The following is a 16,557-nucleotide window of genomic DNA, read 5'->3' as shown; positions in this document are numbered from 1 at the left end:
TAAAGACCTGTGCTCCAGCACTAGCTGTGCCCGAACCAAGTTGTTGCAATGCTGTTATAACTTTTACCCAGCAGTGTGCAAAATCACCCAGGAATGTCTTTTCCGTACAAAGGAAAACAAATTCACCCTGGCCAGTCACGACTCCATCAGTTTGTTGCCAGCAAATTGTTGGCAGATGTTGACAGCTGTATTGAGTGGTAACTGCTCAGTGAAGCTCATGCGTTCTACCAGTGCCACTCAGTTCCAGGCCTTGTTCATCTTTGGTTTGAACATGGGCCAAAGAACTGAGTTCCAAAAGTGAGGTGAGAGTGACTGTCTTTGACATCTAGGTGAGATTTGACTGAGTGTGGTTTCAAGGAGCTCAGGCAAAACTGGAATCAATGGGAATTTAGGGAATGAATTCTCCACTAGTTGGAGTCAGATCCAGCACAAACCAAGATTGTCGAAATTGTAGTTGTTAGAGGTGAAATCTTCTCAGACCTAAGACATCACTGCAGCAGTATCTCAGAGGGGTGTTATAGAATCAGCCTTCATCAATTCCTTCATCAATGATCTCCTGCCCACCTTCCCATCATTCACAATTATCAAAACTATTCACAACTCCTCAGATTCTGAAGCAGATGCAGCGCCATGTGGAAAACGTTCGAGCTTGGGCTGATAAGTGCAAGTAGCTTTCACACCACACAACTGACAGACTATAAGAAGAGAGAATCTGTCTGCCTTCTCTTTCCCCCACCCTTCTCTCACATCCCAACCACTACACCATCCAATATGAAATTCGATTGCATCTGCTAAAATCTCATGTATCAACAGCTGGGGCTGGGGATGAATCATCATTGACCAGAAATTCAAATTGACCTACCATTTAGGTTCTCTGGCTCCATTAGTAGTCAGAGGTTGGGAATCCTGTGGTGTTCACCTTCTAACCCCTCAACACTTGCCCACCATCTGCAAGACACAAGTCTGGAATGTGATAAAATGATTCCCGCCTTGTCTGGATAAGTCTAGCTCCAACAACACTTGGGAAACTTCCAGGGCAAAGCAGCAATGCTGCATTCACATTCAGTCGTTCACCTTTAGCATTCGCTCCCTTCAATACCGATGCACAGTGGCAGCAATATGGAACATCTACAGGATGCACTGCAGCAATTCAAGGATCGAGGTTAGTAAGGAAGAGGTATTATTTATTCTAGCAGGAGTGAAAGTAGACCAGTCCCCTGGGCTGGATGGGATTTATCTGAGAAGCTGGGAAGGAGATAGCTGAGCCTTTGGCTTTGATCTTTTGAGTTGTCCTTGTCTACAGGTTTAGTATCAGAGTGCTGGAGGATTGCAAATGTTGTGTCCTTGATCAAGAAGGGCAATAGAGATGACTCTGGTAATAATAGACCAGTGAGTCTTACGCCTGTTGGTGGAAATGTTTTGGAAGGGATTATAGAGGTAGGATTGATGATTATCTAGCAAGCAACAATTTGGTTTCAGATAGTCAACATGGTTTCGTCAAGGGCAGGTACTGTCTCACAAACCCCTTTTTGAGAAGGTGGCCAAGCATGTGGATGAGGGTAGGGCAGTTGAGGTGGTGTACATAGACTTCATTAAAGCCTTTGGTAAGGTTCCACATGGTAGGCTGTTGGAGAAACTGCAGAGGCATGGGATTGAGTGTGATGTAGCAGTTTGGATTAGAAACTGGCTTTCTGAAAGAAAGCAGCGAGTTGTGGTCGATGGAAAATATTCAGCCTGGAGTCTGGTTACTAGTGGTGTGTCACAGGAATCTATTTTGGGGCCACTCTCTTTGTCATTTTTATAAATGACTTAGATGCAGGCATAGGTGGATGGATTAGTAAGTTTGCACATGCCACTAAAGTTGGTGGAGTAGTGGACAGTGTGGAAGAATGTTGCAGGTTGCATAGGAACTTGGATAAACTGCAGAATTGGGCTCAGAGGTGGCAAATGGAGTTCAATGCAACTAAATGCAGGGAAGAATAACAGGAAGGCAGAGTACTGGGTCAATGGAAAGATTCTTGGTAGTGTGGATGTGCAGAGGGATCTTGGTGTCCATGTACATAGATGTCTGAAAGTTGCCACCCAGGTTGATAGTGCTGTTAAGAAGGTATACAGTGTGTTAGGTTTTATTGTTAGAGGGATTGAATTCTAGAGCTGTAATGTCATGCTGCAACTATACAAACTGCTAGTGCGGCTGCACTTGGAATATTGTGTACAGTTCTGGTCGCCCCATTGCAGGAAGAATGTGGAAGCATTGGAAAAGGTGTAGAGGATGTTGCCTGGTCTGGTGGGAAGGTCTTTTGAGGAAAGGCTGAGAGACTTGGGTCTGTTCTCATTGGAAAGAAGAAGCCTAAGAGGGGATTTGATAGAGACATACAAGATGATCAGAGGAATCGACAGGGTGAAGAGTGAGAGTCTTTTTCCTAGGATACTGATGTCAGCTTGTACGAAGGGGTATAACTACAAATTGAGGGGTGATAGATTTAAGGCAGATGACAGAGGCAGGTTCTTTACTCGGAGAGTGGTAAGGGTGCGGAATGCCCTGCCTGCCAATGTAGTTAACTCAGCCACATTAGGGAGATTTAAACAATCCTTGGACAAGCGTATGAATAATGATGAGATAGTGTAGGGGAATGAGCTGAGATGAATTCACAGGTTGGCACGACATTGAGGGCCAAAGGGCCTGTTCTGCTCTGTATTGTTTTATGGTCTAACCACAGTTCTGAGACTTCCCCTTTTGTGCAGAACAACATTCTGGCTTGGGACTATATTTTTGATCTCATTGGATCTTAATCCTGGAACTCCCTTTGTAACAGCTGTGTGTGTGTGTTTTATGTATAAAAAACCGCACCACACGGACTGTAATAATGCAAGAAGGCAGTTCAGTGCGAACTTCTGAAGCGCAATCAGGGATGGGCACTAAGTGCTGACGTAGCTAGTAAGGCACTCATCCTGTGAATGAATTTTTAAAAGTCCTTCATCTGTACTGCTGGGACTAAATTTCCTTTTGGAAATAAGGCCTAACAGCTCAGGGAAGTACCAGCTGTTTGTTGCTTTGCTATTTTTTCAGTATCCCATTAGAATAAGGGGAATAATGTGATTAGTGTCTGGCAAAAATAAGGACGTTCAAATGGGGGAAATCATGTGTCAATAAGTCATCTATTTTTCCTTGTTTTCTCATCCTATTTTAGTGTGTTTTGATTTTGCACATTTTCGCTTAGTGGACACTGCAGACTGACAAGTCGAAATGCGTTGTGCTCTTATCCAATCTCTTAGGACAATTTGTTCTGCCAGATATATTGATTTGTTTTTGGCTCACTTTTTTTTCTCTCATTTTATGCCATTTTCCTGTGGCTGTAATTTTTCTTTGGAAAATATAGCTCTCTGAGGTCGCTTTCATTACAAACCACATAATACATCTAGTCAAGATATTAAAGTCATCCAGTTATATGTGTGTGTGTGTGTGTATATTTATTGGAGTTGGAATTGTTTCTAGCTTGGAGGGTTAAAATTGTCAAATTTCTCACGTGCCTTGTCTTTGGGTACATGGGTTTACAACAGCAGATAGATGCATAATTGTAATAGATGCAAGCTGTGAATTTGCTAAATGTGAGGTTCCTTCTTCCATTAACAGACCACATAAACTCTGAGCCACAATCAACAAAATTGTTTATCCAGTTGTTGCTTCACTGATCTTCTGGAACTTTGTCAAGAAGGGGTTAGTGAGTGGTACAGGGTCTAGACATTGCAGGAATATGTCCTTTTGCAACAGTTCTGGCAATGTTTAATGTATAGCATAAGTTGAATTTCCTCAGCAGCCACAAACCAAAGTCATTTTCCCAGTCTTTATTCAGTGCCTCTCTCTTCTCCACCTGCTTCAACTCCTGATGGCTCCTGACGCACCCAACCCCCCCCCCCCATCCTTAAAGTTTTGGTGATTTTAATTAAATAGCTAGGCACTATAAAATCAAGGACAGAAGTATATACTTGCTACCGCATAGTGGTGGTGTTCTTAAAATCCCTGGATTTTTCTTTAACTTTCAACTAAACACAGCTTGGACTTTTATGAGATCTTCAATGTAGAACAGAATCCAAGCCAGTTAAGGAGAAAACAAAGTGATGGGTGCAAAGTCTTTAGCGGGGTAGAGTAAGATTTCAGAGAGGTGATAAAAAGTTTTATAATAGAGCTACGGTGTTAAGAGGCTTTTAAAGTGACAGATGTAAAAAGGAGAGTTGCAAATTAGGTGGAATCAGGTTAAGGTTTGTCAACAGCGTTGAAGTAGAGAGAGAATATGCATTAAATGTGAGAGGGTTGGAACGTCTTAAGACACCAAAATGAAATGTCATTATGTATCAATGCATGTAACCACATTTCATAGCTCTTTCATTCTTTATAAAGAAGTGCAATTCCTAGGCACTCTTAAGACTGGACTGCTACATATGAATAGTGTTTGACAGTCCATTTTATTTTAATCTATTTTCTTGCCACTTGCATCAGACTCTACTTGGCTACATGCAATCTAATATCTGATGAAATAACCAAGAATTTAGCTTGAAAGTTCAAACTAATGTAAAGTTTCACAGGCTTCAACTCCTGATGGCTCCTGACGGACCCAAGAAGCTTGTGTAACGCTGTTGTGATTTAATTGTGTGGGGGTGTGTGTCTGTGGAGTTGGTATAATCTCTGCTAATTGTCTGTCATCACACAATTCACCAGAAAAATTATGTTGCTTTTTTTTTCCGTTCAAGTGCTCTTTACTGTTGGCTTATCATTACCACTGGGTTTTATCATCCTCTGCTTTTAGCTTTTTAGTGGTGTGGTGGGTCTCTTGGCACTGGCAGTATATTTGCACTCCTCCTGTTTCTTGTCCTTTCAGAATCCTAAAGCATATGTTACATTAAAAACATAAATCATCTGTGCTATGCAGTGCACAGAACCATGTGTTTTTTTGCTATTGATTCACCGTGCTAATTGGTTGAAAGCCTTGAAGTGGAAAAGCTGGAGTGCCATCAATTCTGATAGTATTGACAGTACTGTTCAGATAATTGTTATGTTCACTTTTACCATTTTTTTTTCTGAAACACGTGATCAACCTCTTCAAGACCTTTTTTATTTTAAACCAAAAAAATGCCTTTTAATGAATGTACTTTGAGTATCCAAGATTTCCAGGAGATCTGTTTCAGGGAAATTCAGAATGATGACCCTTCCCCCATGATTTATTAATGCAGTAAAGCTTGTTATATAACCATCAGCTGGGAATAACCACCAAATCCAAAATACAGCCAATCATCATATTTTGTCCATGATAATCTAGCAGCTAATGATGGCTGTTTTTTTTCTCTGGCACCTGAAGTGGTCTTTGACAGATTGTAAAACACATTAAGTTGGATAAAGAACTGGAAAAACCTAGTATAATTGGAGCATCTCTCAGCAGTCGGCTGTAATTACAGAGCAGCCACAATCATCCAATTATCTGCCTTCCTTATTGTCCACAAGGATTTACATGCAACAGAGCTCAATGATAAATGTTGGACACGCTATATCTGCTTACGCCACCTGTATGACGTAAATTGCCTTCACAGCTCTAGAATTGTGGTTTTATTATAATTGTCTTTTTGGTATCATGCGTCAAGAACAAAGGTCTGGAGACTCTATGTAATGTAGCAATCTCCAAAATTTACCAGGAATTCCCCTCCTTATAACAAATAATAAAGGTAGCATTTGATCTGAGCAAATCTAACTTTTATCTGTATGCTGCTTGGATGGATTAATTCATAGAATCATTGCACTCAAATGACTGGACTCTCAGCTTCACCATTGAAATAGAAAGCAAAAATGAATGCAGTAGGTAGGCTAAAAATAACGTAACTTGGAGGTTGTCTTTTTGCTTAAAGGAACGTTTAACAGCATTTTCCATGTAGACACTCATGGAGACCATTAGTTGGCTTTTGCCCCCTGCAGTGTGAAACCCAGAAATTCTTCCAGCTTTTAAATTACAGTTCTTCATAGGGGTTGAGTGGAGAAATCACCTTTCTTAATAACTTGATCTCTTAGGTCTTCAGTTTAAATTCTGTCAATTTCAGTCAGGTACAGAGCAGAAGCACTTTCATAGACTTTAAGCAGCACACACTATATTTAAGTTTGTTGAAGTTTTCTTTTACCCTGAGTCAGAAAATCAGAGAAACTGATGAAAGTAAACCGCATTTAGTGCACTCTGCCTGCTGATTACACTGTTTTCTTCAGGGCAATTTCGGAAACTAATTGTTCTGTGATATCTCCCACACTACATATTGGGATCAGTGGCAAGATGGGGAGAGCACTGAGGGGAGAAGTATAATGAGAGGCCATACCGGAATGTATATGCAGGGTAATAATGTTTTTAACATTTACTCTTGACAGCCAGCTTGTTACTATTGTGAGAGATGAGAATTAATTGGGATTGGCATGCATAAAAACTAAGTAGAGAATGTTGTAAAGTGAACTCAAATGTTGAGTATAGATTCTGGTTGTTGTGAAAGTAGACCAAGATGTGTCAGAATAGAGAGCAAGAAATGATGGCACTTTTTCAAAAAAAAACTATTCAATCTGCTTTGCTGTTGATTATAGATATTTTGTTTCTGATGGTGTTGTTTAGAACTCATGAAAGATTATATTTAAAACTGGTTAAAAACTGAGAGCAGAAATTGGGATCGTGACTGTTGTACATGTTCTGGATGGTTGAAACGTATTGCTGGGTCCAATTCTCCCTTCTAAATGTTTTAATCAAACTGTTCAAATATGTTATGACACACCTCTGGATCAGGAGAAACTTGAATCCCATACTGCCTGGCCAGTGCTGAAAATATTTGAGTTATGCTATAACATAGGACACTCTTGTTTTAATAAAACTTCCAATTCATCTTAATAACGTGACATAATTAAAAATACAATCCAGCAGATGTTGAATTCTAAAATAAAAACAAATTGCTAGAAATACTTGGTAGGTGTGCAGGGAGAGAAACAGTTCATGTATCAAGTTGCATATGACTCTTATATCTATTGGTATTCATTTGCATGGAATTTCTGTTCATCTGCTTTGTGGGACAGTGTTGAGGTAATGCTCCTTCATTTTCACTCGCCCTCCCCCATATCTTTAAAGGAACACACTGAGTTTTGAAGCTTGAGAATATAATATAGTGAAGAAAGTAAAATGACGATATACTGCCTTATTCCAACAGTAGGGACACTACCACTATACCTTGAGCCCTAAATGCTTGTTTGCATGCTGCGTCTAAGGGCATCTCTAGTCATTAGTAGTAATAGATAGACAACAGGTGAATCTTAACAAGAAGAGGCACTTGCCTTGCTACCAATTGTATGCAAGGTACAATTATTTATGACGAACAAGCATTAGAAATGGCGCTCCTTTTTTTATTGGGGTCTCATGCAAAGTTTCATGATTCTCCTCCCAGAGACTGCGTAATATCATGATGTTGGGTGCATTCAATTTCAACATTAACTCTATCAGAATCACCACGTAACAATGTCCTCATCACAGTCTACAGTGGTGAAAGAAACTCAAGTGAGAGTTTTAAGAACTGCAAGTTCATCTATCTAGCTTTACTCTTTGATTCCATGTATTCTGTCTTAGCTAGTTGCTCTGTTTCGTCTTTCACTTATCCAGACTTTTGCCGGGACTTTTTATTGGCTTACTTTTACATTTTCTGTACAGGCAGCTTTGGTTCACTTGTTTGCTCCATGTGGATTTTTTTGGAAATGCCATGTTTAGTTATCTGCAGTCACAGCATATGCAAAACTTGGGAAGTGCTTCAAAGTTTCATGTGCACCTTATTAGTGTTCTTCCAAGTTCCATCATTTTACCTAATCATGGTCAGTAATTATTTTAACATCGAAGAATGTATACACTAATGAGTTTGGCGATGTCTGTTATTACAGTGTTCTCTGGATGATATTTTCTGTTGTAGTAACTTAAATCTTTGTTTTACTGCACTCAGGTTTCACTTTCGCTATTTGTCTGTTTGCATTTTCAGGGTACATTTAATGACACTGGTGAATTTTGAGTTACGTACCTCATTCAGGGAAAAAGAATGGCTCAATTTACCCAGCAAATGGAAACTAACATGTTAAAGTAGTCGATGTCTGAACTCTCATAACTGAGAGCTAATGTGCCTTTCCCAAATAATCAGCCATCTTATTCACAGTAAATCAGTTTCAAACTCTGTACTGTGTATTTTGAGAATAGAAGGATCATGCTCCACTGAAATGATTAAATAATTTTTTCACAGAATATCAGGGCAAACTGAGAAATAATGTACTCCATTTGAGTTTAACTATTATTTGCTCATGGGTGATAGTGTAACATGAATGATTCCCCAAAAGGAGGGAAATATTTTCCTGGGGTCACACCCTCATGTTTGTGACTTTTGAGTATTTTTAGTTTTGCGCCAAATTCTTTGAATTGATTTTTTTTTAAAATTGCCAAAGTTTACACTTCCTCTAACTACCGCTTCCTGAAACTTGTTTCCCTTCATCCTTTGTTGATGTGTCTTTACTGCTCTTTGGATAAGTTCCTCTGGGATTCTCAAGTTATGAACATCCTCTGTTCACAAATCCTAGGCTGTGTTGCTAGTTTTCCTAGTCTCATATTCTGCTCCTTGCACTCCTAGATTCCAGTGCTCCAGGATCCCTTTTGCAAATTATACAGCAATTTTGGGTCGAGCGTATGGTGCTGGAAAAGCACAGCAGGTTAGGCAGCGTCCGAGAAGCAGGAGAATCGATGTTTCGGTCATTAGCCCTTTATCAGGATTCCTCACTTTCTCCTTAGATAGGAATATGTTAAGAAGTCATGCCTGATGGTCCAAAAGGGACAAAAAGCAGTTCAGGTTCATTTGTCTGAGCTCTGCCACAACACTGCTGGATGCTGTTCTCCAAATAATACTATTACCTATCAAATGTGCCAAACAGATTGTTAGTTTTTCCCACTGTCAAAAATTATGTTAAGCATTAACATCCCAAAGTACTCCTGAACCCTAGAAATATCCTGACTCCTCAACATTGGAGTTCCTACCCTTTCCCATATTGAAGAACCCATCGTGATGTTTACAAATCCTGAACTGTATTATTAACAAGGAGAAAGTGAGGACTGCAGATGCTGGAGATCAAAGCTGAAAAATGTGTTGCTGGAAAAGCGCAGCAGGTCAGGCAGCATCCAAGGAGCAGGAGAATCAACGTTTCGGGCATGAGCCATTCCTAAAGAAGGGCTCATACCCGAAACGCGATTCTCCTGGTCCTTGGATGCTGCCTGACCTGCTGCGCTTTTCCAGCAACACATTTTTCAGCTGCATTATTAACAATCCCATTATCTGTCCTCTCTTTATTGTCTCTGACTTTCTCTGCATCACCAAGACCACGTATTTCCATCTCTATAATAATGCCCATCTTCACTTCTCCCTTGGTACATGTGCTGAGGAGCGCTTGTCTATGCCTTTCTTTTACTACTTTTACCTCCAGGCATGGACTATTCAATGTTGTCCCATCCTGTATCCATCAGGAACATGAACTCATGTGAATTCTGTTGCTGTGTCCAAACCAAGTCTCGTTCACAATAACTGTTGTGCTGGAATGCCTATTATTGTGCTGAAAATATTTGAGTTATGCTATAACATAGGGCACTGGTGTTTTAATAAAACTTCCAATTCATCTTAATAACATGACCTAATTAAAAGCACAATCCAGCAGATGTTGAATTCTAAAATAAAAACAGAAATTGCTAGAAATACTTGGTAGGCGTGCAGGGAGAGAAACAGTTCATGTATCAAGTTGCATATGACTCTTATATATATTGGTATTCATTTGCATGGAATTTCTGTTCATCTGCTTTGTGGGACAGTATTGAGATGAATGCTCCTTCATTTTCACTAGCCCTCCCCCATATCTTAAAAGGAACTCACTGAATTTTGTAACTTGAGAATATAATATAGTGAAGAAAGTAAAATGACGATATATCACCTTATTCCAACAGTACATTTATATCTATTTACATCTATGGTAATCTGCCTATCTCTGAGGAGCCTGAATCAATTTAAATGTTCGTATGGTGTAAGTTACAGCTGGAATTCTCAAATTAAAAGACAGCAGTAGTACATTCTACACTAAAGGGTTTCTGCAAAAGGATAAAAAGTGTTCTCAGATTAATATTTGTTTTAAGAGGGTACTGCTGCAAACTGGTTTAGCAAAAGCCTTGCACAATTTTGCTTTTGTAATGTAAAGATACTTGTATTAAAATGCATAATTATGTCAGCCTGATATCTCCTAACAAAAATGACAAATTGCTTATATCCCATCCTAATCTACAAATAACAGATATTTAAATCTTATGAATATAATGCCTCATTAAAATTAGGGCATTGTACTGTTCCTTTTTCTGTATATCTGCTTTATAGCACATGGAATATTGCATTTCTTAACTGGAAAAAGGGAGCACCAACAAAGCCTTTGACTAGTGGATTGCATTATTAACTGTTGTATTCTGTGAATGCCAGACATAATATTTTCTTGCTTTGCTTTTCTATGTTGAAGGGATGGAGGGGAACGGTCACGCCTTCGTGCTCCAAGAAATGCAAGAATGACAGCCCCATCATTGGGACGCTTTGTTCCTAGGTAAGAACTGTTTTATCATTGCACAGATCCAGATCTTAAAAAAAAACACCATTCCATTATAACAGCCAGATGGTGACATAACATGAAATACTTTGTATACAAGGTCTCCATCTTACTGTCTGTTCTTTCGGTCAGTCAGGAGCTAAGCAGTCAGTTAGATAACTATAGAGGTAATGTAATTGAAATCTAAGCACATAATCTTGACTGTATATGCAAAACTAAGATGCCATACCATTATACATAGTTAGTTGTTCAGCTCTCTGAATCAATATGAACCTCAATCTCTCTGATATGCATCACATGGGCTAACATGTGGAAAATTACAAGCACATCATGGTGGCAGTAATGGCAGCAAGTTGGTACAAAAAGATGGTAACAGCAAGCAGGCATTAATAGCTGGTGCCAAGTTAGTACTGAAGTGAGAATTGTGAAAGGTTATTTGTCTAACAGTCACCTATCACTCTCTGAGGTCAGAGCTAAAATTCATTTTAACCACCAAGTTTGGAGCGTACAACTGTACTGGAGAAAGAACCTTTTTGTGCGTACACAGCCTTTTTTAAAAAAGAGGCCACAGCTGAATCAGTTTAATAAAAAAAACGTTTAAAGATGTAGGAAGGACAGCTACATCCTATGAAAAATACACTTAGAATAAAATTCAGCAAATGCAGAAAAAAATACACAGATAACAACTTTCTTATTATTGAAAAAGTCTTGCCTGTGTCCAGCAGTGGATTGATTCTGACAACTTGTTTTCAGAAACTGTGGGAAAGTTTTTGAAAAGACTATAATTTGTCACATCTGCATTAATGTGAGTTCCTGGTAGGGCCACAAGCCTACAAGTTCTGCATCTGTTACTTTTAAAGATTCAATACAATAAAGAGAGTAGCCAAAATAACAGAAGTTTTAAATTGCCACACAGATACTTTTTATTACAATTTTAAAAAATATTAAGAAGCATAGTGAAGATGGAAAGCAAATATCTGAACATGGGCTGGCAATCCAGTAACATTGTTAGAAATTTCATTATTCAAGAAATCTTCACTTTATTGACCAACAAATCATAGACAAAAAGTGATATTGTCAAACTTCTTATTGCTTTGGGAAACATAGGATTGCAAAGAATTAAATCCTCTGGTATTTTGAATGATGACCGCATAGGTTCAGGCAAGCCTTAAAAATGCCTTAAGGTCAGAGTCGTCTTCAATATTCAGGCTTGAGTTTATGTACTATGGCCAACAGCTAGGCGAAAGTATCAACCAATCTGTGGGCAATTGTTGATGCTAATACAGAATGTGATTCTATTCAAATTAACTTCATTGAAAGGCTGATGGAACTGGTTATTGCCTCTTAAGCCCTTCAAATCTTTCTGAAAGGGACTTCTGGTCAGGATTACATTGTTGTTTCAATGCGAGAAGGAGAATGCAAACTTGCAGTGACTGTAGCAGGATAGCAGCATCAGCAGGTGTTTGATTCGACATTCATCAGCAATAGTGTCCAGGTCTTACATAAGATTTAGGGTGGCACGGTGGCTCAGTGGTTAGCACTGCTGCCTTTCAGCGCCAGGGACCTGGGTCTGAATCCAGCCTCAGGTGACTGACTGTGTGCAGTTTGCACATTCTCCCCATGTCTGCTTGGGTTTTCTCCAGATGCTCTGATTTCCTCCTACAGTCCAAAGATGTACAGGTTAGGTGAATTGGCCATGCTAAACTTTCCATAGTGTTCAGGGACGTGTAGGTTAGGTGCGTTAGTCAGGAGTATATTTTGGGGAATGGGTCTGGGTGGTTACTCTTTGGAGGATCGGAGTGGACTTTTTGGATTGAAGGGCCTGTTTCCACTCTGTAGAAATTCTATGGAGAAAAAGATGCGGAATGTCTTATCCACCAAAACATTATCTAGTATTTCACAACACAGTCCAGCTATTTTCTGCAAGAGGATTTTGAGCTGTCATGTATTCGCTCAAAGAAACTTAAAAGTTCTCTACAGAAACATGTGAAGTAGAGCCAGCCAAGGAACAATGTCAAGTATGTTTTCAGATTCCCAACTCACGCACATAGGCATGTCAACAAAGCCCTAGGATTAACTGGAATGCTACAGCTTATGAACTCCACACAGACAGCACTGTGGTTAGCATTGCCACCTCACCGTGCCTGGATTCGATTCCAACCTTGAGCAACTGTCTGTGTGGAGCTTGCATGTTCTTCCCATTTTTGTATGGGTTTCCTCTGGGTGCTCCAGTTTCCTCCCACAGTCCAAAAATGTGTAGGTTAGGTAGATTGGCCATGCTAAATTCTCTTGAAGTGTTCTGGGCTGTGCAGGCTGAATGGATTAACTGTGGTAAATGTGGAGTTCCAGGGATAAGGTGAGATGCTGTTCAGAGGGTCGATGCAGATTTGATGGGCCGAATGGTCTCTGTCTGCACCTGTAGAAATTTTACATAGTCAACTTGGTGCACCACATAAATATTGGAAGAAAAGCTGAAGCCTTTTCTTCCTTCCATCGTGAAGCTAAATGGACAACATGCACTAAATTTAAGATTGAAAACTTTATGTTCCAGCAAATGTATTCTTCACCATTATGATCCCTTTGAGCTTACCATGTTGGATGCAGATGCACTCCGGACAGGCCTCAGAGCCTAGCAGTTACAGGATGAGAATCATATTTTGCTTCCAAAGCCTGCCCGAATGCTCAAACAAGTTACTCAAACGTTAAAAGGGAAAGTCTCACTTGAGTCTTCAAAATACAAAAGTTCCATACGTAGCAGCTCCATGCCTACACTGACCAATTCTAAAAATCCATGGTAATGATTTCAAAATACAATAAATATCAGACACTGATGACTATTCCCAATGTTCTTTGCTGACTTTCAAATCCAGCAAAGAACAAAAATGTCCTTGAGACTTGAAAGTTGCCAAATTGGCGTTTGAAAGTGGTCTTCATATTGATCTCATTAATTTTGGTCATAGACCAGCAGAGCAGGTTTAACACGTTATGTTTAATGATGGCTAGCTGTAATATCTCAAAAAAAGCACCATCAGTACATGGCTTGAATATCATAAACAGTTCATTAAACAAGCATTTTTTTTGTCATTCAAATATGAATTAGACATTGTAGGAATGTAATTTTCAATGGTAAAGACCATAGGACATAGGAGCAGAAATTAGACCATTCAGCCTATCGAGTCTGTTCTGCCATTCAGTCACGGTTGATAAGTTTCTCAACACTATTCTCCCATTTTCTCCCCATAACCCTTGATCCCCCTGACAATCTAAAACCTATTTATCTCTGTCTTAAATATACCCAATGACCTGGCCTCCACAGCCTTCTGTGGCAATGAATTATATTCATTCACCACTCTCTGGCTGAAGAAGTTTCTTCTTATCTCCATTCTAAAAAGTCTTCCCTTTACTCTAAGGCTGTGCCCTTGGGTCTTACCATTGGGAACATCTTCTCAACATCCACTCTGTCCAGGCCATTGTGTTATCTGTAAGTTTCTATTAGATTCCAACCTCCACCCCCCACCCCCCCTTCCAATCAAATCCTTCTAAAGTGCATTGAATATATACCCAGAGTCTTCAAATATTCTTCGTATGTTAAACTTTTCATTCTGGGGAACATTCTTGTGAACCTCCTCTGAACGCACTCCAGGGCCAGTACATCCTTCCTGAGATATTTGGCCCAAACCTGTGCACAATAGTCCAAATGTGCTTTGACCAGAGCCTTACAGACCCACAGAAGTACATCCCTGCGTTTATATTCAAGTCTGGTTAGAGACAAAATAACTGCAGATGCTGGAATCCAAAGGAGACAGTCAGGAGGCTGGAAGAACACAATAATTCAGGACGCATCAGAAGGTGGAGAAGTCAGTGTTTTGGGTGTAACCCTTCTTCAGGGTGCTTCGGGTGTATTCAAATCCTCTCAAAGTAAATGCCATCATTGCATTTGCCTTCCTCACTACTGACTCAACCTGAACTTAAAGTCTACCTTCAAAGAATCCTGGATTAGAGCTCCCAAGTCTCTTTGCATTTCAGACTTCTGAATTTTCTCCCCATTTAGAAAATTATCTATGCCTCCTCTTCCTACTAATGTACACGACCTCTCACTTTCCCACGTTGTACTCCAGACTGATGATCATTCCTCAAGCACTATGTCAAGATGTACTTGATCTCACGCACCTACATCACGTGGGTGGAGGGAAAGATCAGCGCATGAAGATATCAATTGGCCCAGCATCATATAAGAACATTGATCAGTTGATCAAGTTGTGAAATATGTCAACTCCATAAGAAGTAGCTGGAGCAATTTAGTCCTTTGAGCCTGCTCCACCATTTAATATGATCATGACTGATCACACCTTGGCCTCACCTCTACCTTCCTGCCTGCTCTCCGTAATCCTTCAACCCAAGTAATTGAGAGAGCCCCTCATTCCACGGAAATTCTTTGAGCCATGGAGCAAGATGATAACTGATATTTTCCATTTCCAAGGATATGACTGTACCATGATGCCCACTTCACTGAATTTCCTTTACTCAATCAAATCAAAGCTACCACAGATGCAACATAAGCTGCAGTATTCAGTACAGTTGACATTCCTGAATTGATTGTGTCCTTCAGGTCTGCACAGTAGATGAGTGCACCCTTTCAAACTGTACTGTCAGTGGAGCATTCAACACATTTACCTTGTCTCCTTGCTATCCTCATTTTAGTAGTTTGGCAGAACGCATTGTTCATAAGATGAATTCCACGATTGTTAAATGCAAAGATACTTGCTGTAATTTTAGGATAGCCGTTTTGAATCTACAAGCTGCTTCTCAAGGCAGTGGTTTATCCATAGGCAGGTCTCATATTTAGAAGACTAATCCACACAGTTCTTTAATCAGAAACTCTTACCACACAGTACATGGTGCAGTTAGAAAGAAGGAAGAAAATGATACAAGAGTATGATCGACAAGACCCAGGTAGCTGTCCCAAATTGAACGAGAACAAACCCTTGTATGATCCTTGTATGAATACATGGATCTGTGGAAAAATACTTCAAATTAGTCAGCTAAAAAATGACATCTCCAAGTTGTAAGTGATCAACCATTTGCTTTGCAAGATGATGACTCTGAAACTGAATTTATCGTATCAGACAGCAACCGTTTATCTTTAATGCATGATATGCATCTGTCTATAACAGCACACTGCGGAGTGAAGCTACACAACTGGTCACGATAATTATATAAGGATTTGATCCCATCCTGTTGTAAGGCAAAATGTTGGCTTGACATGCACAGATGATGCACTAATATGCATCCTTGTTATATTTATCAGAACAGGTTGTTCCCTCTCAAGGGGAAAAGAAGGGATATTGTCTGGTTGCACAAATCTCACTATGCCTTCAAGACAGCTAGATGGCATCACAACATTGTTGTAGGATAAAAGATTAGTCTTTGTACATTCAGTGAACAGGCAGACAGCCAATCTGCTAGCCATTCCACTCTGTAGAGAATCTAAGTATCATCTAAATAAGCATCTAACACAGACCATAGATGTGAGTCTGTGATCCTATATTAGTATATGTAACTGGTTTTTACTAAACTTTCAGATATCTAACTAGATCTGAATCTGACTCTTTGTGGTTGGTGTGTGTTATATGGGCTAACATGTATAAAAATCACAAGCACATTAAGACCAATTATTAAACCCACCATTGTAATTCTGGTGCCCGTTGAAATGCACTTCTCTTATTCGTTCTAAGTTAATGGAGCTGCAAGACTGCAGTTGGCTGTGATTAGTTAGCAGCTTACATGATGGAGAGGGCATGTCAAATGTTCCAAGCAAATAAACTCCTGTATGACAACCCACGGCACAGTTCCAAGTTCAAAATGTTTTTACTCTAATTTCCTTTTCTTATTTG

The 16,557-nt window shown here is 39.7% G+C and overlaps 1 protein-coding gene across 4 annotated transcripts in view; it reads left to right on the top strand.

Annotated features, from left to right (window-relative positions):
* Positions 1-16,557, top strand: part of LOC132824364 (activating molecule in BECN1-regulated autophagy protein 1-like) — a 446,197-nt gene that overhangs the window by 138,218 nt on the left and 291,422 nt on the right. For all 4 annotated transcript variants that reach the window (XM_060838755.1, XM_060838754.1, XM_060838752.1 and 1 more), the window contains one exon: positions 10,580-10,660. In XM_060838755.1, the coding sequence (XP_060694738.1) occupies positions 10,580-10,660 (81 nt within the window). The remainder of the gene's footprint in view (positions 1-10,579; positions 10,661-16,557) is intronic.

This window comes from Hemiscyllium ocellatum, chromosome 18 (assembly GCF_020745735.1).
Source record: "Hemiscyllium ocellatum isolate sHemOce1 chromosome 18, sHemOce1.pat.X.cur, whole genome shotgun sequence".
NCBI lineage: Eukaryota > Metazoa > Chordata > Chondrichthyes > Orectolobiformes > Hemiscylliidae > Hemiscyllium > Hemiscyllium ocellatum.
This window is presented reverse-complemented; position numbering and strand designations above follow the sequence as displayed.